A 26,543-nucleotide genomic window follows, 5' to 3' on the forward strand; every position below is an offset into this window, starting at 1 on the left:
TAACAGTTAACCTTTCTGTTTTTAATTTGATAATTACTTGATTTCCAAGACTGTTTCAGCGTAACTAATCTTAAACAGTTTTCGGATAGTGGATATGAGTAGTCTAATAATAAGAACAGTTTTTTTCATGTAAAGCAGCTCTTTCAATGTATACAATATTAGTGTGTTTCTTTCTAAATTTAGGATAGAAAAAGTGAATAGTATGCAAAAAAGTCTAGCTACAGTGCATCTGCCATTGAAACAATTGGGGTATGAAAATGTTCAAGCTTTTTTTTTTTTCTTTTTTTCTTTTTTTTTTTTTCTTTTTGCAGTATAGATAAGCTTTGTTTTGTAAATGCACAAGTCCAATCATTGAATCAACTTAATTTTTTTATGTACTTGAAATCATTTTATTACTCTATAACACTCATGCTGAAGTTCTGATATTTTGTTGAAATCCATTGTTTTACTCTTTGCATATTTGTTGGCTCTTTGCATATTAATATATTAGACTACATGCAAATACAGTCTGTCTTGCCATTGTCTGTTGAAGTGCAGGTTTGATCCAGCCAGTATAGAACTAGCTCTGTAGGGGTGAGGAGGACTGTGCTGTGTATCATCCTTGATTGTGTTCCTTCAAGGAGCATTGCACTGTAAGTACATCAGAATGACAAATTGATGAACTGCAACAGTATCTTTTTGTCAATGTTCCACATAATGTAAATGCTATACTTTGTGTGAATATTATGTTGGAATACAGTGCTGATATCTTGGAAAACCATAACTGCTTAATTTAACATAGAATAATTCATAGGTCTGTATTTTTTTTTTTAAGTGAGCTTAATGGGTAAGTATTTTTGATATGCTTTAGCTGTAGCTAAAGAAAACAAAGTTGAGTAGTATTATTCATTGGTGCTCCTAAAATATATTGCTTTTCAGTGTAAAGTATGCATATCTTATATATTAATATCAAAGACTTGAAATGTATCGGACAGAGTGGTTTTCAGTTTGCAAATATTAAGTGATATAGTGGTTTTAACACCATTTCCTAAATATATATACTAGTTCTTTCATTGGTGAGGAGCACCATTTGTTGTTCTGAATATACTATGAAGGAAGATGTACATGGACATAAATGTTGAGATTACTTATAGGATAGAAAATAGCAGTACAGTTCATTGTAGATATTTTGAAATGTTTTTTGACTGTTTATAGAACCTAGAGTGACTTCCCTTACCCTTAATTAGATATGGATAATGTAGTTCTAGTTCGAAGTTTAATAAAGAGTTAAGGAGTTAGTTATCTGTTATCTTTAAGGTTAGGGTATTGATGTGAACAATTTCAGTATTTTGCATGATACTGTTTTACAGATGACCTTTTAGGAAAGTGGTGCATTTATTAATTAAACTGAAGAGATAGTTCAGTTGGATTCAATATCATAACTCACAAATTGGAGGCTGTTGATTTTGATTCATTTAAGGTTTAAAATCTTGATTAATTGCAAACAGTGCAATTATTTATACTTCACAGTGCCTTCCCAGATCTTCCACCTTAGGTCCTGCTGCAAAAAGCAACAGGTAAGCACAACCTAAGGACATATATGAGTAAATACTTCAGTACATTAATGTTGTCCCTGTGAGGGTTTGTGGTTGTGTATTCAAAAGCAATCTGCTCTTGCTTCCCCAAAATGTAATTTGTTATTTATGCTACCGTTTCAGTGGAAAGTCTGTAAGTTGTTCAAACAACTGTTTACATTTCTGGGTAATGTTTTTTATTTTAATTTTTTTATTAAAACAAAAAAATGATAAGTAGATTGCTGCTGTAATTAAACTACATCCAAACTTTTTTATAATCTTTTCCCAAATATAGAAGAATTGTTAAAAATTTTAAAGGACAGTTACGTAGTTTTCAGGATTTAGGAGATCATTTGGTCAGAAACTTCAACAGCCTTCACAATCTGTTTATGATTGACATTTTCTTTGCCCTCCAAAGCTATGGAATGTTTTTGTTTTTTTGTTTTTTGTTTTTTCCCTATTCAGTAAGGATTTTATGGGTCAAATTTTATTACTTTTTTTTTTTTTTAGACAATTCAGTTTTCATAACTTTTATATACAATGAAAAAGGAAAAAATTATAAGGAATACTGGCAGTATGTTTTGATAAAAGGCATGTGCATCAGTGAAATGTTAACTGTATAGCAAATAACCTTTCATAATCTGTATAGCAACCAGTATTTTTCTGATTTATAATACTTTAATAACTGACGCTGCATTTATTTTATTTTTGCCAGTTTAAAATGTTTGTGTGTTCTTATAGATGATTTTAACTGGTACATATTTTAAGATGAACGTATTAAAGCAGCATCATAGCCGTTTTGTTTATTCAATTTCTAAAATGTGCTGATCCTTTTAAAACTCCTGCTTATCTTTACAACAAAGAAAAATATTCAAAAATACTGCCTTCATTTTCACACACAGTGCTGAAGATGCTGCAAGCACCAAATCATAGCTCATAAAATCAGGTCCTGAGATAGTTACCCATAAAGAGGAATCCTTTGAGTGTATGCCATTGGTGAGCCGATGAGCATGGACCATAGAAGGGCTCAATGTAGAAGGTAAAATTGGCAAATCATAATTGAGAAAAATGAAATGTTTTCCCATACATAATATGGTATAGGGTGTAATGTACCTGCTTTTATCATATTTCATTTTAAAGTGCTATTCACTTGATCTTAAATGTTCCATGAACTGTTAAATTTTGTAAGTTATGTAGTTAAACTGCACCACACTTATGTGTGTGTGTTTTAATAGTCAATGATAGGTATGTTAAGATTGATATATAGAAGATATCTTTGAACCTTAAGAGCCTATCAACTTTTCAGTTAGTTGTAGTTTGCATTTTTATAAAATACATTTGAATGCTAATAGATATTGGGGCATTGTTTCTATCTCGTGAAAATTTTTTAAATTATCATAAGCCTTCACTGATACTGCAGGCATTTTTTAAATGGCCGCTAATCTTAACCTTGAAATAAATGGAAAGCAGAAAAGGTGAGCCAGTTGATTTAAATGCAGTGGATGTTAGGAGTGGTAGAAACAATGTTTAGCTTGAAATTGAACTGATTTATTTTATTTAGCACTTAAACTTGACAATGTGTTTTGTTTTTAAGATATCTTAATTTGATGATACTTAGAATTCTCATAGTTTAATGTTTCTTTTAAAAATGGGAAATATACTTTTATTTTTAATTAATGAAAATGGTTTTTAATACTAAGACTAGTGATTTAATACTAGTTGTTTATAAACACTGTAAAATATCCGTAGACAAATACTTGATAGTTAATTCACAGGAGTGGGTTTGGGTAGGAGTAAACAGAGTACTTAAGGGGAAAATAGGAATATATTCAGAATTGGTAACATTTGTTGGAATACTCCTCCAGTAGAACCACTTCTGCCTGCAAACTTATCTGTTGTCTAGAGTAAGACTGTAGAAAGTACTAATTAATGAAGATGTCTTTTTATTTTCTGAAAATTCTGCCTCACTTTAAAGTGTATTTTAACAATACCTGGCTAAAGATAATTTTGACTCTGAAAATAACCTTGTTTTTTGTTTAGTCACTCGAGTTTCTTGCCACAGTATAAACTTTTGAGGGATTTTTTTTTAATTGGTGCTTTTAAGAAAGCAAATAAATCACAGGATTTTATTTTCTCCAGTGATACCCCTATGGAAACTCTTAGATGTATTTGCACATATATATATATATTTTTTCTTATGCATGCTCAATGCATTTTCGTCCTGAGAAAAGTGTTCTCTACAGAAACTACCCGTGTAAAAAGAAGATTGGCTTAAAATGGCTACTGTGATGGGAACAGTGTCTTAGGGAGATGCAGCTTGGACTTGAGGTAAATTGAATACTTTACAAACTGTGGTTTAGAGTTTGCTTTAATACCATTGTCTGTAAAAGGGTACATGATTGCTGTAATTTTGTATTGATTATGGTTTCCTCAATAAAAAATGTACATTGGTGAATATTATAAGGAAGTGTGTGTCTCTTTTCTAAAATACAAAAAGATTTTTTTTTTAAATACAGAAGTTACTTTATTATGGGTTTACATTTGTAAAATAAAATTGACTTCCAGAAAATTAAAATATAAAACTTGATAATAGAACATGGTAGTTAATTATTTACAAACTCACTTTAAAAACTTAAAATTTAAGATTGTGCCATTTTCCTCTAAATCTGATTCTCTTGGGTCTTGAAATCTTCAATTATATTGGAAGTGTATCCTCCTGCACAAACTATTAGTACAAAGTTTCCTCATTAAAATATAATTTGTTCAGGCAAGGTCACAACATAAATTTGCTTTATAAGCATGAATATATATTATGCACATTTGAAAAGTACATGTTTAATATTCTTAACACTCAGAATCCAGTATGTAAAAGGCAGTGGTTTCCATCAGATTGACTCTAGAAGTTGTTTAAGTCTTTTAACCTTTTTTTTTCTCCACACAGAGGGAGAACTGGTAACTCCTACTCCCTCATATCTCTGCTCCAGAAGACTGAAACTACTACAACAACCAAAATGGTATATACTACTGAGAAGAAAAGCCCACTCAAATTCAAAGGTTCCAAATTCATTAAGTCTCAGCTATTTTAAACTAATTTTAGGTGTGAATAGTTCATAAATAGTCTTTCATGCAAATATGTTCCATTTATGATTTTTTTAAAACAATTGCTTATAAACATGGGAAATACATAGCCTTACTTTGTAATAGGTTGCAATAGAATTAATGGTGAATTTCCCACTTTGCCCCATAAAATTACACATTAACTTCTGTATAATATGGCGATGAATCTGGTGCTCATTTGAAAAGGAAGACTTAGGTATTTAGATGAGCTTGCATTTTGAAGACTGTTAGGGAAAGGAATAAGAAGTCAACATAGTGGCACTTCCGGTTTCCTTTTTTTTTTTGGCCCCGCCACAGAAAAGATGGATGTAGTAAGAAAGTCGGAGAGAGAGAGAGAGTTCCAGGGACAGAGAAGGGAACCTAGTAGTCATCAGCTAAAAAAGAGAAGAAGAAAAGTGATTTTTTTTTTTTTAAGGGAAAAAATTTTTTAAATAGAATAAAAGTTAATAGATTCAGAAAGTGATTAATTCTTACTTTCAATGGTAAGAATACAGGTACTAGCTGCAGAACCTTTATTGTTCACTGCTTTACACATATACTCTCCTTCATCTTCTGGGAAAGTTTCTGGCAAATAAAGGCAGTAAGTTTCTCCTCTTTCAATATACTGATAGTCCTCTCCATCCTGCAATAGTTCTCCTTCAAACCACCATGTAATTTCTGGTTTGGGTTCTCCTGTTACTTTAACAGTAAATCTAACTGGCTCACTATCTACTACCGATGTGTTTTTTAGAGGCTTCTTAAACCACGGAGCTCCTGATCTGGTTTCTTCCTCATCTTCTATAGTGGAGCCGTTCATGGTGCTACCCTCTTCTTCTTCCTCCTCTTCTCTTTTCTATATTAAAATAAGTACATTCAAGTTGGCATTTATACTGAATTTTCAGGACAGTGGAATAATAAGATTTTGGTTGTAAACTTATTTACCACCACCCCCCAAAATAAAGAACATTTAAGTATGCTTACTACAAAGTATATTTAACAAAACATTTCAGTGACTTGAAAGCTATTTAAAAAATTTTTTTATAATCTCCCCTGATAAAACTTTATGGTTTTCAAGAAATCATCTTTGAAAAATAAAAGGATATGTGAGCCTGGTACCTTTTGTAGTGCTGCATCAATTTCCTTTTGTTCAAACTGCATTCGTAGCAGCTTTTGCTCTTCAATCCTTCTTTGTTCTTCTTCTTCTCTTGCCTTAGCCATTCGTTCAAATCTAGCTTTCATATTCACTTTATGAGTAAATGGAGCCTCACTTTTTTTTGCAGGCTTGACATCAACATCTTCTTCCTTTATGAAAGTGAGCCAAGAATAAGAATTGTTTTCTAAAAACCTTGTTGGTAACAAGAGCTAAGACAATAATTCTGAAGATGTTATTTATAGGCACAAAATAACATCTTCAGTATATATATTTGCTACAGTGCAGATGGAAATTTTCACTGTCCCTAGGTTTGGGAAAGATGAAAATTTCATTCTAAACAGTCTCTTAGCAGTTGGAATACTTTTATCCCAGAGTAAAAGTTACACATTGTCCCTGGAGTCCCAGTGTATTTATTTGCCCAACCAAATCTGGGTGAGGATATACTACATTGTTAATTATGAAAATACACCCCTCTTGGAGTTCTCCATCCTGGCTCAGTAGAAATGAACCATGATGACGAAGGTTCGATCCCTGGCCTCACCAGTAGAGTAAGGATCCAGAGTTGCCGTCCAATCAGCCGTCTTGTAGGTGGTCAACATGGCTCAGATCTGGCGTTGCTACAGCTCCGATTTGACCCCAGCCTGGAAACTTGCATATGCCACGAGTGTGGCCCTTAAAAATTAAAATACTCTCTTAAGAGTCTCATCGTTCTTTGCCCTACTGTTTAATAAATACAGAAATGCAGTTTGTACTGTTTCCCATTTCATGATATCCTTCCTCACCATCTGTTAATAACTGAATGAATTCCATCCAGCAAATAATTTACTGATGGACAATGGCAAAGAATGTTTGGAGGTAGAATAAAACAGGAAGACAACTGCCAGAAGGCAGTGGCTGGGAGTTTCCATGTGGCTCAGCAGACTAAAGATCTGGTGTTGTCACTACAGTGGCTTAGGTCACTGCTGTGGTGTGGGTTCGATTCTTAGCCCAGGAACTTTGGCGTGCTGTGAGTGCAGCCAAAAGTCAGTAACTGGAACTTGGGGAAAATAATGGAGGTAAAAGTGTCCTTTTGAGTCTGTTGAGGGGTGAATGGAGGAACCCACAGAAATAATCAAGGGAGTAAGCAATTTAAGAGCCGAGCTTAAACTGTCAAATAGTGTGAGTCTATAAAACCGATTTTGTAATGATGAGGTCACTGGCCTTCAAGAGCAGTTTTAGGAGAGTAGGGTCTTGTGTACAGTTAATCCATGGTTTCAGAAGTACTTGAGTTGTAATTGACTCTTGGTTTCTAACTACTTAGGCTCTTGTGAGTCTCTGGATATCTCACCATTTACATTTCACAGTACTTTGAGGAAATTGCTTCCAGGTACCACAGTCAACTAAATAAAGGACATTGTGAAACAAGCTGTAAAATAATTGCCTATATAGGAAAAATCTTGGTTCATGAATGTTTTACATTAATTTGAGCTAATGAATGTAGCAGCTTCAATGAATGTAGGAGTGAGTTAAGGAGTAAGTTGGATAGTTTTTCTGGTTCTAAATGCATTGGATGTTGCAAAAATGCCAGAACATCAAACACAACCAGAGACCTAATTGGTAAATCCTATTCACGCCATTATTTCCCTTCAGTTGATAAACATAATGTTTGACTACAAGTATTGCTAATGAATGATGTTGATATGGGGGGTTTTTTGTTTTTACTACTAAACAGGCAAAAAAAAAAAAAAAAAAACCAGTTTATGGAGTTCCCGTCATGGCTCAGTGGTTAACAAACCCCAACTAGGAACCATGAGGTTGCGGGTTCAATCCCTGGCCTTGCTCAGTGGGTTAAGGATCCAGCATTGCTATAAGCTGTGGTGTAGGTTGCAGATGTGGCTCGGATCCTGCGTTGCTGTGGCTCTGGCGTAGGCTGGCAGCTGCAGCTCCAATTAGAACCTCCATATGCCGCAGGAGCAGCCCAAGAAAATGCCAAAAAGACACACACACACACAAAAAAACACAGTTTAAACTTAACAGGCTTTTCTGAGCCTTAGCATGCCCCCCCCCAAAAAAAAGGAGAGGGGAGTTCCCATTGTGGCACAGCAAAAACAAATCCAACTAGCATCCATGAGGATGTGGGTTCAATCCCTGGCCTCACTCAGTGGGTTAAGGATCTGGCGTTGCCATGAGCTCTGGGTGTAGGTTGCAGACGCAGCTCAGATCTGACATTGCTATGGCTGTGGCATAGGCTGGCAGCTGTAGCTCCAATTTGACCCCTAGCCTGGGAACTTCCATATGCCCCAAGTACAGTCCTAAAAAGACCTCTTTGTTCGCACTAAACAGTTAATGTTGTTCTTTGCTTACCAAACAAATCCAAGTTAGGTTATTTCAGCAGGTACAAGGTTAATAACTCACCTCCTGAATTTTGGCATAAAAGTTTGTGTAAATTCATAGTCTTTTTTTTTTTTTTTTTTTTTGGTCCTGGGATATAATTCTTAGATTAAGTAAGTAAAATTACATGAAATGTGTTAGGCTTTGAAAGATACCTGGAATGTAAAGAGAAGATATTTTCTAAAGGAGGAAACCAGATACTTGATTTGATGGGAGGGGAAAGTCCTACTCTGGAAGTTGATTATACTCTCCCAAAACTATGCTAACATAAGTTTTTAAAGGATATTTCAGTTACCCTTAATCTAAAGGACTATGATAAGAGGAATGTCGACATTCTTCACAGGAAACTCAATTCAAAACATTCTCTTGGATTACAGAAGATCAGTCAGCTCCTAATCTCATCCTTTTATATAAGCAAGTGATAGCATTAAAACAAGAGGCCGGAGTTCCCATCGTGGCGCAGTGGTTAACGAATCCGACTAGGAATCATGAGGTTGCGGGTTCGATCCCTGCCCTTGCTCAGTGGGTTAAGGATCCGGCGTTGCCATGAGCTGTGGTGTAGGTCACAGACGCGGCTCGGATCCCGCGTTTCTGCAGCTCTGGCGTAGGCTGGCAGCTACAGCTCGGATTCGACCCCTAGCCTGGGAACCTCCATATGCCGTGACAGTGGCCCAAGAAATGGAAAAAAAAAAGACAAAAAAAAAAAGAAAGAAACAAGCTACTGACACATGTGACAATGGGGATGAATCTCAGAAACACCACACCCACTGCAAGAAGCCCCCAGACGAGAGTACATAGTATATGATTCCATTTATATGACGTTCTAGGACACAGAAAAAAAAAAAAAAAACAAGAAGCCACTTCATTTCTTTCATTCTCATCTTAAACCTACAAATTTTATAGCGCTAGATATGACTGCTCTGAGATTTCACTACCTTTAACAACACAAAAGGAAGTAAATGTACACTGATTTAAATTCTTTTACCTTCTGTGATTTATGTTTACAAATCAACTGATACCTTGTGGTCCATCCATTAAATATTAGTGTTTTATCCATTCACCTTCCAACTACCAATTCGTTCATATAAAAGTAGATAACCCATAAAAGTTATAATATGTAGCTCCTGCCTCTTGAGCTCAGATTGTCCTTACTTTTCTCAATATAGCTCACACTTGCAGGTCCAAAACACCTTATTCACCCACTCCCCTCCAAGACCTGAATTCTCTAGCATCATCTAGTTTCCCTGGAAATCTTGAAGTAATGTTAGGCTTCTTAACCACCTGCCTATAACTCAGTTTTGTTAATGTTGAGTCAACTTTTCTCTCTTGCCCCCAACTTCATGACCAATTTCTAGTTCATCCTCCATGATCCCAGGACTCTATTATAAACAAGCCTTTTATTACTCTGTCCTAAAACTGATTATTAACATCATTCCCAAGTCATAGTGCCTGCAAGGTTAAGAAGGCCCCTTGTCAGCTGGCTACAACCTACTTTGACAGCTTTTTATCCTATTACCCATTATTCTATGAACTTTTGCCTTTTGAACCTGTTTTCCACTCCCCAGAAAAAAATTTATAACCTTTCTGTTGATGTCACATTGTCCCTCCAATGCTTCCTCTCCTTAAGTGCAACTTCTATTTAATCATCACACTCAGCTAAAATGTCACTTTCTCAGCCCTGCTAAACCTCTCCTAGGAATTCTGGCTCCAATCTATTTGATTCCCATAGCACTAAATACATAACTAGTTTAGCACTTAAAACAGTTTGTTTTCATACATCTCATTATGCTGGATTTCTTGAAGGGATATTCACTTCTGTATACCCAAAACTTAACCTAGGGCCCCACATAAAAGATGGTAAAAATAACAACAGTGACAACACTATGTAGCTATGCTATAGGCCACCAGGGAAGTCCTCATGGCACAGTGGGTTAAGGGTCTGGTACTGTCACGGCAGTGGCTTGGGTCACTGCTGTGGTATGGGTTTGATCCCTGGCCCATGAATTTCTACATGCTGTGGGTGCAGCCCAAAAAAAAAAAAAAAAATGGTGTTAGCTTTTACAGTGACAAGATAGGACCAGTCCCTATGTCCTTATGTTTTAGTGTACATTGGACTAAGTTCAGATACATATCAATTTAATTGATCTGGATGTTCTACAGCTTGTGACTTCTCTTCCTTCCAAGCTCCTATATTCCCCTATTACCTTATGTTCCTATATATCCTGTCACTTTGATTCCTCTCCACCAGCATCTCCAAGTTAAGTTTTTCCAATTTTGTATCTTACATACTTATTTGTCCTCCCCATTCCAGTTTTAGCTTAAATCCCCAAGAGGGCTTTCTCTGACTACCTTATACAATACAGTAACACACACTCTAGTTAATAAAGTGGCAACGCCTAAATCAATTCAGTGACATGAGTAATCTCCGACGTATATTTTAACTTGAATATACACACTGGTTCTACTCATTCAAAGTAAAATTTGTGCCAGTAAATACTTTTGGGCTATTTTTTGCTAAAATGAAGTATGGAGGCTTTAATTCTGATAAAAGTCATTTTGGAATAATGCCAAAATAGGGCAATCTTTCAAAGTCTCTTAAGATCTTAGTATGCATCTGCTATTTAGTTCACAGATTATTATATACACTGATGGCTAATTTTAAGAACCAACACTTATTTCAAAGTCAGTGTTATTTCTGTTAAGTTCATCATCATGATGCACTATAACTGTTAAATATGAAATAGTATATACCTCATGAAAGTTTTCTGCTTCTCGCTCTTTAATTTCAAGGTCAATTGCTCTTCTTCTTGCTCGTTCTTCTTCTATCTTTTTCTGTATTTCTTTTTCAGACAACTGTCCAATTTTTTCAAACTTGCTTTTTAGATTTTTAGCTTGAATAGAGCCACTTCTTTTCAATTTGATTAATTCTTCATATTCCCTGCTCAGTTCAAAGGTTTCATTTTCTTCCTCTTCCTTTAAAACAAAAAATTAAGATTTTTATATATTAAACACCAAAACATTAGTCTGTACAATAAGCCATCCAGAAAGTGTTCACCATTTATTCGAAGCCAAAAATAAATGTTAAATAATTTCCTCCCTAAACACAGTGCCTAAATTGACTAATTAAAAGTGTGCTACAAATTTGACTTTAGATAGCATCTTATTTCATTTAAAATATTATTTCATTAAAGAATATGGCTTAAAACCTCATTTGACATTGTTATAACTTCCTAAAACTAAAATATGCATGTCAAGATTGGCTTTCAGTAGGAATTGTAGGAACATCTTTGTTTAGGGGAAGTTAAAATAACATGCAAAGAACACTGGGTTAGGAGTCACAGGTTCTAGTTCTGACTGATACTGTGTGTCTTTTTGCCTATTCAGCCCATGGGACATTTTTTCATCTTAAGAGCCACACTGTCTCAAAATTTCCTCTTCTCTTTGATTTGATGATGGTCAGTAAAGTTAAAGATCACTCTTACTATCAACTGAATTAAGCATCTACAGATATAGTCTGGTAAAAACCCTACATTTTGTTATATACTACTTGTATTCTCAATTTTATATTTTGCCAAGAAAGAAAAGGAGTCAACCAGAGTTCCTGTCATAGCTCAGAGGAAACAAATCTGAGCGGTATCCATGAGGACGCAGGTTCCATCCCCGGCATCGCTCAGTGGGTTAAGGATCCAGCATTGCCATGAGCTGAGGTGTAGGTCTCAGATACAGCTCAGATCTGGCATTGGCTGTGGCTGTGGTGTAGGCCGGCAGCTACAGCTCAGATTCGACCCCTAGCCTGGGAACTTCCACATGCTGCTGGTGCGGCCCTAAGAAGACAAAAGAAAAAGAGAGAAAAGGTGTCCACCAAAACAGGGCTCCAATTCTTTATACCATTTTATCTTTTTTTTTTTTTTTTTTTTTTTTTAGCTATTTCTTGGGCCGCTCCCGTGGCACATGGAGGTTCCCAGGCTAGGGGTCGAATCAGAGCTGTAGTCACCGGCCTACGCCAGAGCCACAGCAACGCGGGATCCAAGCCACGTCTGCAACCTACACCACAGCTCACGGTAACGCCGGATCGTTAACCCACTGAGCAAGGGCAGGGACCGAACCCGCAACCTCATGGTTCCTAGTCGGATTCGTTAACCACTGCCCCACGACGGGAACTCCCCATTTTATCCTGAATACTTTTTATTTAAGTTCCTTTCTCTTGGCTTTTCACAGATTATTATTAGTTCTTTGTATACTTCTTACACTAAACTCTAATGGAGTAGTAGAATACTGCAATTATTCCCGGCACACTTTTCCTAGGGGAGACCTAGAGTTCTAGGCAGAGAGAAAAAAAAGTAGGTTGGCAGGGGATGGGGAGAAGAGTCACAGTAGATGATGGAGCTTAGTTTCTTGGTCCAGGAGTTCCTGCTGTGGCACAGGGGTATAATGATCAGGCTTGTCTCTGTGGAGATGCCAGTTTGATCCCCAGCAGCACAATGGGTAAGATCCAGTGTTGCTGCAGCTGTAGGTCACAGCTCCAGCTCAGATTTAATCTCTGGCCTGGGAATTTCCATATACTGTAGGAGCGGTCAAAAAAAAGTTCTTGGTTGAACCAAGGGAAAAAAGAAAGTTTATTCCTTTATACTACCTCCACTTTTTGGTCTATGTGGGTGAAAACTGTCAATTCCTAAAATAGCAGGATCAAAGTCATGATATCTCATCACATCTAATGGTTCCCACATTATTCTGATCAAAATTGATGATTGAATTAATCAGTTACAGTCTAGGTAATCTTGGAATTGCGTTCTTATTTGAAAACTCCCAGATATAGTGGGGTAAGTCTTTCAATAACACCAGAATGTCTGACAATTATACCCTGACATATATTAATCAGATTACCTCTCAATAGTATACTAAAATATATTCTAATTTACTTCATTTTTTAGGCAGACCATTTTTAACTTCTTTATAAAATAAATGTTATTAATAGGATTTTTAAAAGAATAAAATACATTCTTTTTTTAATTCTAAGGTTAGACTTTACAGTATTTTCCTACAGCATATTCATATTTTTTTATTAACTATATATACAGCATTTATAGTCTCTTGATCAACTTGGACAAGGAAGTAAATACCCTCACAGGCCCATGGCTCCGACTCATGACAAAGAGGCAACTTCTGGGAGTTCCCATCATGGCTCAGTGGTTAACGAATTTGGCTAGTATCCATGAGGACATGAGTTCGATCCCTGGGCTTGCTCAGTGCACCAAGGATCCTGAGTTGCCTTGAGCTGTGATATAGGTCACAGATGCGGCTCAGATCTGGCATTGCTGTGGCTGTGGTATATAGGCTGGCAGCTACAGCTCCAATTTGACACCTAGCCTGGGAACCTCCATATACCATGGGTGTGGCCCTCAAAAGACAAAAAGAGGGGGGAGAAGCAACTTCTAAGAGATTACAACCTCTGTGAAAGAATCCACTTGGGTTCTCAGTTTGGGAGTTGACAAGAGGACCCCACCAAGTCACCTGCCAAATATGCCACATCACTGCCAGTCCTACCTAGGCTGGGAAAGCCACTGCTTGCCTCACCCCAAGTAACAGGGCTGTGCTGTACACCCATGCCCAATACTGCTGCTCAAGTTGCTGCGGGAATTATCTGCCCAGCTTGAGGCCTAAGGGTAATAGTAAATGCTGGCCTCCTCCCTCCCCCTTTCCCCTTTCTGCCTATGCAACTGGTTCCTGCCATCCACATGGAGGAAAGCAGAGTCCAGGGGTAAGAAGGAGACAGCTAGACAGGGCCCTGGGGCATCAGGAGGTAGGAAGAGGACTGCCAAGAACCCACCATGGGGAGGCGGGAGATATCAGGAGAAACGGGTGAGCCACGGCTCCAAGACTCTACCACAGGCTCCGCTATCCAACTAGCTTTCACTACAACACACAAGTTCAAAGATAAACTTATTTAAAATTTCAAAGACAACCTCAGAGCACTATATATCCTAAGTGTGGCCCTTCTGAGCATGAGGTCATGTGAGGACACAGGTTGCATATCCATGAAGCTGGTCCTGTCCTCTGTGTGTGTGTTTATGTGTGTGTGTGTGTGTAAATTCATTTCAATACTGGAGAAACCATACTAAAATATTTAATAGTATCAAAGTTCTATCTTAGGATAATTTAGTAAAATACGAGGCTACCTCAGTTACTGCAAGTTCAGTTCCAGACCACCTCAATAAAGCAAATACCTCAATAAAGTGAGTCAAATGAGTTTTTTTTGGTTTCCTAGTGCATATAAAGGTTATGTTTACACTATACTATAGTCTATCAAGTGTACAATAGCCTCATGTCTAAAAAACAATATACATACCTTAACTTTTTTTTTGGCTGTACCCATGGCATGTTTAAGTTCCTGGGCCAGGGATCAAACCCATGTCACAGCAGCGACCCAAGGTGCTGCAGTGGCAACACAGATCTTTAACCCTTTGCACCGCAAGAGAACTCCATATTAATCCCTAAAATACTGCTAAAAAATGTTGACCATCACCTGAGCCTTCAGTGAGTAGTATTCTTTTTGCTGCTGGATGGTCTTGCCTCAGTGTTGATGGTTGGTGACTCATTGGGGGTGATTGCTGAAGGTTAGGGTGGCCGTGACAACTTCTTAAAATAAGACAGCCATGAAGTGTGCTGCATTGATTGACTCTTCCTTTCATGAATGAAGTCTCTGTAGCTTGCACTGCTCCTTGATAGTATTTTACCCATATCAGAATTTCTTTTAAGATTGGAGTCAGGGAGTTCCTGTCGTGGCGCAGTGGTTAACGAATCCGACTAGGAACCACGAGGTTGCGGGTTCGGTCCCTGCCCTTGCTCAGTGGGTTAAGGATCCGGCGTTGCCGTGAGCTGTGGTGTAGGTTGCAGACGCGGCTCGGATCCCGTGTTGCTGTGGCTCTGGCGTAGGCCGGTGGCTACAGCTCCGATTCAACCCCTAGCCTGGGAACCTCCATATGCCGCCGGAGCGGCCCAAGAAATAGCAACAACAACAACAACAGCAAAAGACAAAAGACAAAAAAAGAGAAAAAAAAAAAAGATTGGAGTCAGTCTTCTAACACCCTGCTGCTGCTTTATCAACTAAGTTTATGTAATATTCTAAATCCTTTGTTGTCATTTCAACAATCTTCACAGCACCTTCATCAGGAGAAGATTCCATCTCAGGAAACCACTTTCTTTGCTTATCCATAAGAAGGAATGCCTCATTCATTAAAGTTTTATCATGACATTGAAGCAATTCATTTACATCTTCAGACTCCACTTCTAATTCTGGTGCTTTTGCTATTTCCACCACGTCTGCGGTTACTTCCTGCACTAAAGTCTTGAATTCCTCAAAGTCATCAATGAGGGATGGAAACAACTTTTTCCAGACTCCTGTGAATCTGTTACTTTGACCGCCTCCCATGAATCACGAATATATGTATATATATTTTAGGGCCACTTCTGTGACATATGGAAGTTTCCAGGCTAGAGGTCGAATTTGAGCTGCAGCTGCCAGCCTATGCCACAGCTTGTGGCCACGCCAGATCCTTCACCCACTGAGAAAGGCCAGCGATGAAACTGCATCCTCATGGATACTAATCGGGTTCTTAACCCACTGAGCCACAGTGAGAACTCCTGAATCACAGATATTCTTAATGGTACCTAGAATGTTGAATCCTTTCCAGAAGATTTTCATTGATTTTGCCCAGATCCATCAAAGGAATTACTTATCCATGGCAGCTGTAGCCTTTTAAAATGTATTATTTCAATAATAAGATTGAAAGTCAAAATTCCTCCTTGATCCACGGGCTGCAAAATGGATGTTGCGTTAGCAGGCATGGAAACAACCTTGATCTCATCATGCATCTCCATCAGAGTTCTTGGGTGACCAGGTGAATTCCCAATGAGCAGTAATATTTTGAAATGAATCTTCTTTTCTGAGCAGATCTCAACAGCGGGCTTTAAATATTAAGTAAACCATGTTGTCAACAGATGTCCTATTATTTAGGTCCTGTTGTACCATTTATAGAGCACAAGCAGAGTAGATTTAGCATAATTCTTAAGGGTCCTAGGATTTTCAGAGTAGTAGATGAGCAACAGCTTAAAGTCACCAGCTGCATTAACCCCTAACATGAAAGTCAGCCTGTCCTTTGCAGCTTTGAAGCCAAACATTGACTTCTCTCTACCTAAGAAAGTCTTAGATGGCACCTTCTTCTAATATAAGCCTGTTTGTCTATAGTGAATATCTGTTGTTTAGCAGAGACACCTTCATTAATTATCTTAGCTAGATCTTCTGGATAACCTGCTGCTTCACCTCACACATGTATGTTACAGAAGGATGTCTTCTTTCACTAAACTTCACAAGCCAACTTCTGCTACCTTCAAACTTTTCTTCTGCAGCTTCTCTGCCTCTCAACCTTCACAGAATTGAAGAGAGTTAGGACTTTGCTCTGGATTAGGTTTTGGCTTAAGGGAATGTTGTGGCTTGTTTGACATTCTGTCCAGACCACTAAAATTTTCTCCATGTCAACCATAAAGCTGTTCCATTTTCTTATCAGTTCTATGTTCACTGAAGCAAAACTTTTAATTTCCTTCAAGAATTTATCCTTTGCAGTCACAGCTTGGCTAACCATTTGGCACAAGATGCCTAGATTTTGGCCTATATATCAGCTTTTGAGATGCTTTCCTCAATAAGCGTAATCATTTCTAGCTTTTAAATTAAAGTAAGAGATGAATCACTTCTTGGCCTTTTGGCTAAGATCAAGTGTAAAGTGAGAGACAGGCAACTCTTCCTTTCACTTAAACACTTAAGAGGCCATTAATTGCCCTCACTTCAATACTGTTACATAAGGGAACAGGTAGGCCCAAGGAGATGGAGAAAGATGGGCAAATAGCTTGGTCAGTGGAGCAGTCAGAACATATACAACAAAAGTATGAATAATTATATGCCAACAAATTTAACAACCTAGAAGAAATGGACAACTTTCTAGAGACATACAGTCCACCCAAAATTGAATCAAGAATAAATAAATTATTTGAACAGACCCATCCCTAGAAATGAAATTGAATATGTAATAAAAAAAACACTCCCTACAAACAAAAGTCCAGGACTAGATGGCTTCACAGGCAAATTCTACCAAACATACAAAGAAGAACTTGGACCTATACTTCTTAAACGTTTCCAAAATATTGAGGAAGAAGGAACACTCCCAAAAACATTCTATGAAGCCACTGTCACGCTAATAACAAAACCAAAGATATTACCAAAAAAGAAAATTATAGGCCAATATCTGATGAATATCGATGCAAAAATTCTGAACAAAATTTTAGCCAACTGAATCCAACAACACATAAGAAAGATCATACACCACAACCAAGTAGGATTCATACTAAGTTCATAAGGATGGTTCAACATACACAAATCTATCAACGTCATACACCACATTAACAAAAGAAAAGTCAAAAACCACATGATCATCTCAATAGATGCAGAAAAAGCTTTGGCAAAATCAAACACCCCAGGGAGTTCCCATTGTGGCACAGAGGAAATGAATCTGACTAGTAACCATAAGAACATGGATTTGATCCCTGGCCTCACTAAGTGGGTTAAGGATCCAGCACTGCTGTGAGCTGTGGTGTAGGTCACAGATACGGCTCGGATCTGGCATTGCTGTGGCTGTGGCATAGGCTGGCAGCTGTAATTCTGATTAATAATCCTAGCCTAGGAACTTCCATATACCATGGGTGCAGCCCTAGAGAGCAAAAAATAAATAAATCAATAGATAAATCAAACATCCTTTCATGATAAAAACTCTTACCAAAGTGGAGAACTTATCTTCACATAATAAAAGCCATTTATGAAAAACCCACAGCCAATATAATACTCAATGGAGAAAAGCTGAAAGCCTTCCCACTAAAATCTGGAACAAGACAAGGATGACCACTCTCACCACTTTCATTCAACATAGTATTGGAAGTCCTAGCCACAACAATCAGACAAACAAAAGAAATAAAAGGTATCCAAATTGGAAGAGAAGAAGTAAAACTGTCACTCTATAGAAAACCCTAAGGAATCCACATAAAAACTACTCGAACTGATCAACAAATCCAGCAAAATAGCAGGATACAAATTAACATTCAGAAATCAGGAGTTCCCGTCGTGGCACAGTGGTTAACGAATCTGACTAGAAACCATGAAGTTGCGGGTTCGATCCCTGGCCTTGCTCAGTGGGTTAAGGATCCGGCGTTGCCGTGAGCTGTGGTGTAGGTTGCAGACTCGGCTCAGATCTGGCATTGCTGTGGCTGTGGCGTAGGCTGGCGGCTACAGCTCTGATTCGACCCCTAGCCTGGGAACCTCCATATGCCTCGGGAAGTGGCCCTAGAAAAGGAAAAACGACAAAAAGACAAAAAAAAAAAAAAAATTCAGAAATCAGTTGCATTTCTGTGTGCTAATAATGAAATATTAGAAAAGGAATCTAAAAAAAAAAAGCTTTTAAAATTGTACTCCCCAAAATTAAACACCTAGGAATAAACCTGACCTAGGAGGTGAAAGACTGACATGTTGAGAACTACAAAACCTTAATCAAGGAAATTAAAGAAGATTCAAAGATATGGAAAGATATTCCATGCTTTGGACTGGAAGAATTAGCATCATTAAAATGGCCATACAGGGGAGTTCCCATGACGGCTCAGAGAGGGTTACAAACCCAATTAGTATCCACAAGGATGTGAGTTTGAACCCTAGTCTTGCTCAGTGGGTTAACAGTCCCTCATTGCCATGACCTGTAGTGCAGGTTACAGAAGTGGCATTGCTGTGGCTGGCTCAAGCTGGCAGCTGCAGCTCTGATTCAATGCCTAGCCTGGCAACTTCCATATGCTACAGGTGCAGCTCTAAATAGCAAAAATAAATAAATAAAAATAAAAATAAAATAAAATGGCCATACTGCCCAAAGAAATCTATAGATTTAATGCAATCCCTATCAAATTACCCATGACATTTTTCACAGAACTAGAACAAACAATCCAAAAATTTATATGGAACCATAAAAGACCCAGAATTGCCAAAGCAATCCTGAGGGGAAAAAAAACAAGCAGGAGGCATAACTCCCCCAGACTTCAGACAATATTATGAAGCTACAGTAATCAAGACAGTGTGGTACTGGTACAAAAACAAACATATGGACCAATGGGACAGAATAGAGAGCCTAGAAATAAACCCAGACACCTACAGTCAATTAATCTATGACAAAGGAGGCAAGAATATAATATGGGAAAAAGACAATCTCTTCAACAAGTGGTGCTGGGAAAACTGAACAGCTGTGTCTAAATCAATGAAACCAGAACACACCCTCCACCATGCACAAAAATAAACTCAAAATGACTTAAAAGGGAGTTCCCGTCATGGCTCAGTGGTTAACGAATCTCACTAGGAACCATGAAGTTGCAGGTTCGATCCCTGGCCTCGCTCAGTGGGTTAAGGATCCGGTGTTGCCGTGAGCTGTGGTGTAGGTCACAGATGTGGCTCGGATCCCACGTTGCTGTGGTTGTGGTGGAGGCTGGTGGCTACAGCTCTGATTAGACCCCTAGCCTGGGAGCCTCCATATGCCGCAGTTGCAGCCCTAGAAAAGACAAAATAAATAAATAAATAAATAAAAATCAAAATGACTTAAAGACTTAAACATAAGATAAGACACCATAAAACTCCTAGTAGAGAACATAGGCAAAACATTCTCTGACATCAACCATTCACATGTTTTCTTAGGTCAGTCTCCCAAGGCAATAGAAATAAAAACAAAAATAAACCATTGGAACCTAATCAAACTTGGAAACTTTTGCACAGAAAAATAAACCATAAAAAAAAGGACAAACTATGGAATGGGAGAAAATATTTGCAAGTGATGCAACTGACAAGGGCTTAATCACCAAAATATACAAACAACTCATACAACTCAACCACAAAAAAACAAACCACCCAACTGAAAAAATGGGCAAAAGACCTAAATAGATATTTCCTCAAAAAAGGATGGCCAACTATGGAGAACAGTTTGGAGATACCTTAGAAATCTATACATAGAACTTCCATATGACCCCGCAATCCCACTCTTGGGCATCCATCCAGACAAAACTCTACTTAAAAGAGACACATTCACCCGCATGTTCATTGCAGCGCTATTCACAATAGCCAGGACATGGAAACAACCCAAATGTCCATCAACAGAGGATTGGATTCGGAAGATGTGGTATATATATACAATGGAATACTACTCAGCCATAAAAAAGAATGACATAATGCCATTTGCAGCAACATGGATGGAACTAGAGACTCTGATACTGAGTGAAATGAGCCAGAAAGACAAAGACAAATACCATATGATATCACTTATAACTGGAATCTAATATCCAGCACAAATGAACATCTCCACAGAAAAGAAAATCATGGACTTGGAGAAGAGACTTGTGGCTGCCTGATGGGAGGGAGAGGGAGTGGGAGGGATCAGGAGCTTGGGCTTATCAGACACAACTTAGAATAGATTTACAAGGAGATCCTGCTGAATAGCATTGAGAACTTTGTCTAGATACTCATATTGCAGCAGAACAAAGGGTGGGGAAAAATGTAATTGTAATGTATACATGTAAGGATAACTTGATCCCCTTGCTGCACAGTGGAAAAAAAAAAAAGGATGGCCAACAGTCACAAGAAAAAATACTCAACATCACTAATTATTAGAGAAATGCAAATCAAAACTACGATGAAGTACCACTTCAAACTGGTCAGAATGGCTATCATTAATATGACTACAAATAACAAATGTTGGAGAGAGTGTGGAGAAAAGGAAACCCTCCTATGCTGTTGGTGGGAATATAAATTGGTATAACCACTGTGGAAAACAGTATGGATGTACCTCAGAAAACTAAATATAGAACTACTAGGAGTTCCCATTATGGTGCAGCAGAAACAAATCCAACTAGTAACCATGAGGTTGTGGGTTCAATCCTTGGCCTCACTCAGTGAGTTAAGGATCCGACGTTGCTGTGGGCTGTGGTGTAGGTCACAGGCGCAGCTCAGATCTGGTGTTGCTGTGGCCGTGGCATAGGCCAGCACCTAAAGCTCCCATTAGACCCCTAGCCTGGGAACCTCCATATGCTGTGGGTGCAGCCCTAAAAAGACAGAAAGAAAGACAGAAAGAGAAAGGAAGAAAGAAATGCCATATGACCCAGCAATCCCACTCCTTGGCATATCATATATCCGGACAAAATGTTCATTCAAAAAGATACAAAAGATTCATGGACCCCTATGTTCATTGCAAGCACTATGTACAATAGCTAAGACATGGAAATAACCTAAATGTCCATCAAAAGATAAATGGATTAAGAAGACGTGGTACAGGAATTCCCATTGTGGCTCAGTGGTAATCATCCTAACTAGTATCCAGGAGAATTCATATTCAATCCCTGGCCTTGCTCAGTGGGTTAAAGATCTGGTGTTGCCATGAGCTGTGGTGTAGGTCACAGACATGGCTCAGATCCCGTGTTGCTGTGGCTGTGGTGTAGGCCGGCAGCCACAGCTCCAATTCCACCCCTAGCCTGGGAACTTCCATATGCCATGGATGCTTCCCTAAAAAGATTTAAAAAAAAAAAAAAATGTGGTATATATACACAATGGAATACTACTCAGCCATAAAAAGGAACAAAATAATACTATTTGCAGCAACATGAATGCAACTAGAGATTCTCATACTAAGTGAGGTAAGTCAGAAAGAGAAAGACAAATTCCATATGATTTCACTTAAATGTGGAATCTAAAATACGGCACAGATGAATCCATCTACAGAGCTGAAACAGACTCACAGACATGGAGAGCAGATTTGTGGTTGCCAAGGGGAAGAGGGAGGGAATGGGATGAACTGGGATTTGGGGGTTAGTAGATGCAAACTATTACATTTAGATGGAGTCCTGCTGTATGTCACAGGGAACTACATCCAATCACTTGTGATAGAACATGATGGAAGATAATCTGAGAAAAGAGTATATGTGTATATGACTGGGTCACTTTGCCTTACAGCAGAAATTGACAGAATACTGTAAGTCAACTATAATAATAAAAATAAAATAAAATAATTTTAAAAGAACTTATACAACATTTACATTAAGTTCACCATCTTGTACAGTGAAATTAACTGCAGTCTGTGGTGCCCCAAAACAACTACAGTAGTAACATCAAAGATCAATGATCACATTGGAGTTCCCGTCATGGCTCAGTGGTTAACGAATCCAAATAGGAACCATGAGGTTGCGGATTCGATCCCTGGCCTTGCTCAGTGGATTAAGGATCTGGCGTTGCCGTGAGTTGCAGTGTAGGTCGAAGACATGGCTCAGATCCCTCACTGCTGTGGCTCTGGTGTAGGCTGGCAGCTGCAGCTCCAAATGGACCCCTAGCCTGGGAACCTCCATGTGCCACGGGAGCGGCCCTAGAAAAGGCAAAAAGACAATGGTCACAGAACACCGTAACAAATATAATAATGAAAAAGTTTAAAATATTGTGCAAATTACCAAAGAGTGACACAGAGACACAAAGTGAGCATATGCTGTTGGAACAGACTTGTTCCATGCAGGATTTCAATTTGTAAAAAATGCAGTATCTGCAAAGTACAATACCGTGAAGCACAATAAAATGAAGTATGCCTGTAACGTGATTCAAAGACTTGCCAAACTTATGTTCCTATCAGTGTCCATGGTACTGCTATAGTTTTTCCTTTTTTTGATTATCAGTTTAATCCTGCTCCAAGGAAGGTAAGTATAAATACTCTAGAATGACAGTTTTCAATCATGATGTAATTACACTCAATTTTGAGGTATACAGAAAGAAATATTTACTTAACTACTATAGTGATACCTCAGTCACTTGGAATCTTATCTATTTTTCAAACTATCAAAAAGAAGGAGTTCCTGTCTTGGCGCAGGAGTTAACAAACCCGACCAGTATCCATGAGGACGCAGGTTCGATCCCTGGCCTCGCTCAGTGGGTTAAGAATCTGGCATTGCTGTGAGCTGTGGTGTAGGTCGCAGATGTGGCTCAGATCCCGAGTTGCTGTGGCTGCAATATAGGCCAGCAGCTGAAGTTCCAATTCAACCCCTAGCCTGGGAACCTCCATGTGCCGTGGGTGTGGCCCTAAAAAAAACAAAAAAAAAAAACAAAAATAAGAAGGGGAGTAGAGTCACAGCAGGCTGCACATTAAATTATGCTGATACTTGTACCAAGTGCCTCATAGGAGTGTCCTTCATGTGAATAATAATACTTAGAAAGTTACTATAAGGTAATGCATGTGAAATATTTAGATGAATAAAATTTGTAGAATATCACTGGATATCTTTAAAAGTCTTACCTCTCCCATTTCTTGTCTCAGTTGTTCAAATTCCTGTTTTTCCATCTCTAACTTATGCTTCCGTTCCTCCTCTGTTCGTCGTCTTTCTTCTTCCATTTTTTGTTTTAATAATTCTTCAAAATTAATTTCCAGTTTTCCCGGTGTAAGAGATTCTTGAGAGATTGTTTTATACATCTCTGGGGAGTCATCATCTACTGCCTGTTTAAAATAATTCTGTTACCACTCCTGCCAGAATTATACATACTAAAAAGGGAATATTTCTTGAATAGAAAGCTTTCACATGGAACTAAAAACCAAAAATTCTCTTTAAAAGTATAAAACAACAAACAAGGAGGGATTATTAGAAAGCACAAGACTGGAAATTCTTGCTGTGGCACAGTGGGTTAAGAATCCAACTGTATCCATGTATCCATGAAGATGTGGGTTCGACCCCTGGCCTTGCTCAGTGAGTTAAAGGATCTGGCCTTGCTGTGAGCTGCAATGTAGGCTGCAGGCTCGGCTCAGATCTGGCATTGCTTGTGGCTGTGGTGTAGGCTGGCAGCTGTAGATGTAATTTGATCCCTAGCCTGGGAACTTCCATTTGCCACGGTGCAGCCATAAAAAAATAAAATAAAAATCAATCAATCAATAACTGCAGTGGCTCAGGCTGCTACAGAGGCACAGCTTCAATCCCTGGCCCAGCACAGTGGGTTAAAGGATTCAGCATTGCCACAGCTGTCGCTCAGATTCAAGGATTCAGTCCCTGGCCTGGGAACTTCCATTTGCCATGAGTGCATCCATAAAAAAAAAAAAAAAGAAAAAAAAAGAAAAAAAAAAGGAAAACATAAGACTAAATATTTTGTAGGTACAGAGAAAATAGTGACCATCTAGCCTCCATTCCAATGAACACAAAAATAAATATTTTGGCTTTACACTATAAGTAACCTGAATTAGGCATTAAGATATTCTAATACTGAGAAAACTTTTTTTTTTTTCAGGCCCGCATCCACGGCATATGGAAGTTCCTGGTCCAGGGACTAAGTCCAAGCCACAGCTGCAACCTATGCCATAGCTCACAACAATGCAGGATCCTAAACTCTCTGTGCTGGTCCAGGGATTGAACCTGCGCCACTGCAAAGATAATGCCAGATCCTTTACCCACTGGGCCACAGTAGGAACTCCTGAGAAATCTTTTTTTTTGGCTGAGGCATATGGAAATTCCCAGGCTAGGGGTTGTATTGAAGCTGCAGCTGCCCGCCTATGCCACAGCCACAGCAATGCAGGATCCGAGTCCATCCTTGATCTACACCACAGCTCACAGCAATGCCGGATCCTTAACCCACTGAGCAAGGCCAGGGATCAAACCCACCTCCTTGTGGATACTAGTCAAGTTCATTACGCTGAGCCACAGTGGGAACTTCAAACTCTACTTGTATCGACTGACTTAATCTATAACCCAATGAAGTCAACACAAATATTATATGAAAAAGGTGAGATTCAAAACTTTGTCTTTCTAATAAAATTATAAATAACTCTTTAGACTACCTTTTTGTAATTTCGTGAATAACATGTCTAACTGCCATCTAATTGTGACCATGGGCAAGGTACATAGCCTCTCTAAATCTGAGTTTCCCTATCTGTGACAACTTTCACAAAGTTGTCGAGAATAGATTAAAATTTGGAAACATTTTTCAGTGTGCCTGACACCATGGTAAGCTCCCAACTTTCAGTTTTATTATTATAGTATCATTCCCTGTATACAGGCAATCTCTACATTGCAAATAGAAACTCTGCTTTTAAATTGCTGACTTGGAATACATTTTACCATGAAAAGCAATTACCTAATTCTTTCCCCTGAAAGTACATACATAAACTTCTCACCTGAATTGCATTCTTGTGGTTGAACTAGACATAGGGGAATAAGAGAGCGAAGGGTAATTATTTGTTCCAAGTTTTACATATGACAGGCTTTACCACAAGACCAGTTCAACTCAAAAATAATATTTATACGGTCTTACACTCCACAGATTGCCAAAAAATTATTAATATGTGCTTTAACTGAGCTATAAAAAAATAACTGAGCTATAATATGAAATGAAGATACTTGGCCCTAGATAAGAAAACAACATAAATGAAAGGAAAATTTTTTTCTTCCCTTTCCTGATACAGAAATGTCTCTAGGAAACTAGAGTTTTGGTTTAATGCAGTTTTCCTTCCCTGCACTTTTTTTCACTAGTAATCATGGTAAAAAGGCAGATGTGGCTGAAAAATCTGCCCCTAGGACTAGACTTCTTCATCTTCACAGCTACATCTCTGACCTACCACTTCTGAACCAGTTTGTTCTCCAAAAATTAAGTGCTTTCACAATGTTTGTAGGGTGTCTACATAGAAACCATTCATGAATCAAGGATTACCTAATAATAGACGTAAGATAGTTTTAATATTACTTATTCCACATTTATAGGAAGTCTGTTATGCTAGAATGCACTGTACCACATGCTTGATGCAGTCTCAGCCTCACTGAGTGAGAAGACAGCCGTATAAGCAACAACAAAGCATCAGCGCTCTGGCAGGAAAGCACTAAATGCTATAAGAATGCATGAAAGGGGAGTTCCCGTTGTGGCTCAGTGACAACGAACCCAACTAGTACCCATGAGGATGCAAGTTTGATCCCTGGCCTCAATCAGTGGGTTAAGGATCCAGGGTTGTTGTGAGCTGTGGTGTAGGTCACAGACACGCCTTGGATCTGTCATTGCTGTGGCTGTGGTGTAGGCCAGCAGCCATAGCTCCGATTCAACCCCCAGTTTGGGAACTTCCATATGCTGCGGGTGCAGCCCTAAAAAGAAAAAAAGAAAAGGAAAAAAAAATAATGCATGAAAAGAACAACTTTCTGGAACTTGTTTTATCAGGAAAGGCTCCCAGAGGAAATGAAATATGTGAACAGAAGGTGCAGAGCATAGGGAAAGGAGAAAAGGACATGTTTAATAGAGCATTTATGAAGTT

General features: G+C 38.4%; 2 protein-coding genes across 22 annotated transcripts in view; one reads left to right on the forward strand and one right to left on the reverse strand.

Moving 5' to 3' along the window:
- FUBP1 (far upstream element binding protein 1) overlaps positions 1-4,008 on the forward strand; it is a 37,186-nt gene extending 33,178 nt beyond the window's left edge. For 5 of the 14 annotated variants that reach the window (XR_014807937.1, XR_002345132.2, XR_014807938.1 and 2 more), the window contains 2 exons: positions 538-632; positions 1,510-2,421. Coding sequence is in view for 2 of the 14 variants with exons in the window: in XM_084964656.1 (XP_084820782.1) it covers positions 1,510-1,556; positions 2,456-2,486 (78 nt within the window). In the remaining 12 variants the exon portion in view is untranslated. Of the gene's footprint in view, positions 1-532; positions 662-1,509; positions 2,422-2,455 lie in introns of those variants that run through there. The other 9 variants (XR_001309382.3, XR_002345129.2, XR_002345134.2 and 6 more) reach the window with 5 other exon arrangements.
- A 43-nt stretch (positions 4,009-4,051) lies between these two features.
- NEXN (nexilin F-actin binding protein) overlaps positions 4,052-26,543 on the reverse strand; it is a 64,114-nt gene continuing 41,622 nt past the window's right edge. For 6 of the 8 annotated variants that reach the window (XM_084964660.1, XM_084964659.1, XM_021096445.2 and 3 more), the window contains 5 exons: positions 23,562-23,759; positions 10,924-11,145; positions 5,766-5,951; positions 5,145-5,502; positions 4,052-5,044 (listed from right to left, as the gene is read on the reverse strand). In XM_084964660.1, the coding sequence (XP_084820786.1) occupies positions 5,031-5,044; positions 5,145-5,502; positions 5,766-5,951; positions 10,924-11,145; positions 23,562-23,759 (978 nt within the window). In that variant the 3' untranslated portion in view covers positions 4,052-5,030. Of the gene's footprint in view, positions 5,503-5,765; positions 5,952-10,923; positions 11,146-23,561; positions 23,760-26,543 lie in introns of all 8 variants that reach the window. The other 2 variants (XM_084964658.1, XM_084964657.1) reach the window with 1 other exon arrangement.

This window comes from Sus scrofa, chromosome 6 (assembly GCF_054392235.1).
Source record: "Sus scrofa isolate SSC_HxYL_T2T_F1_AM1 chromosome 6, Sscrofa_HxYL_maternal_Yorkshire_Landrace_v2.0, whole genome shotgun sequence".
Lineage (NCBI taxonomy): Eukaryota > Metazoa > Chordata > Mammalia > Artiodactyla > Suidae > Sus > Sus scrofa.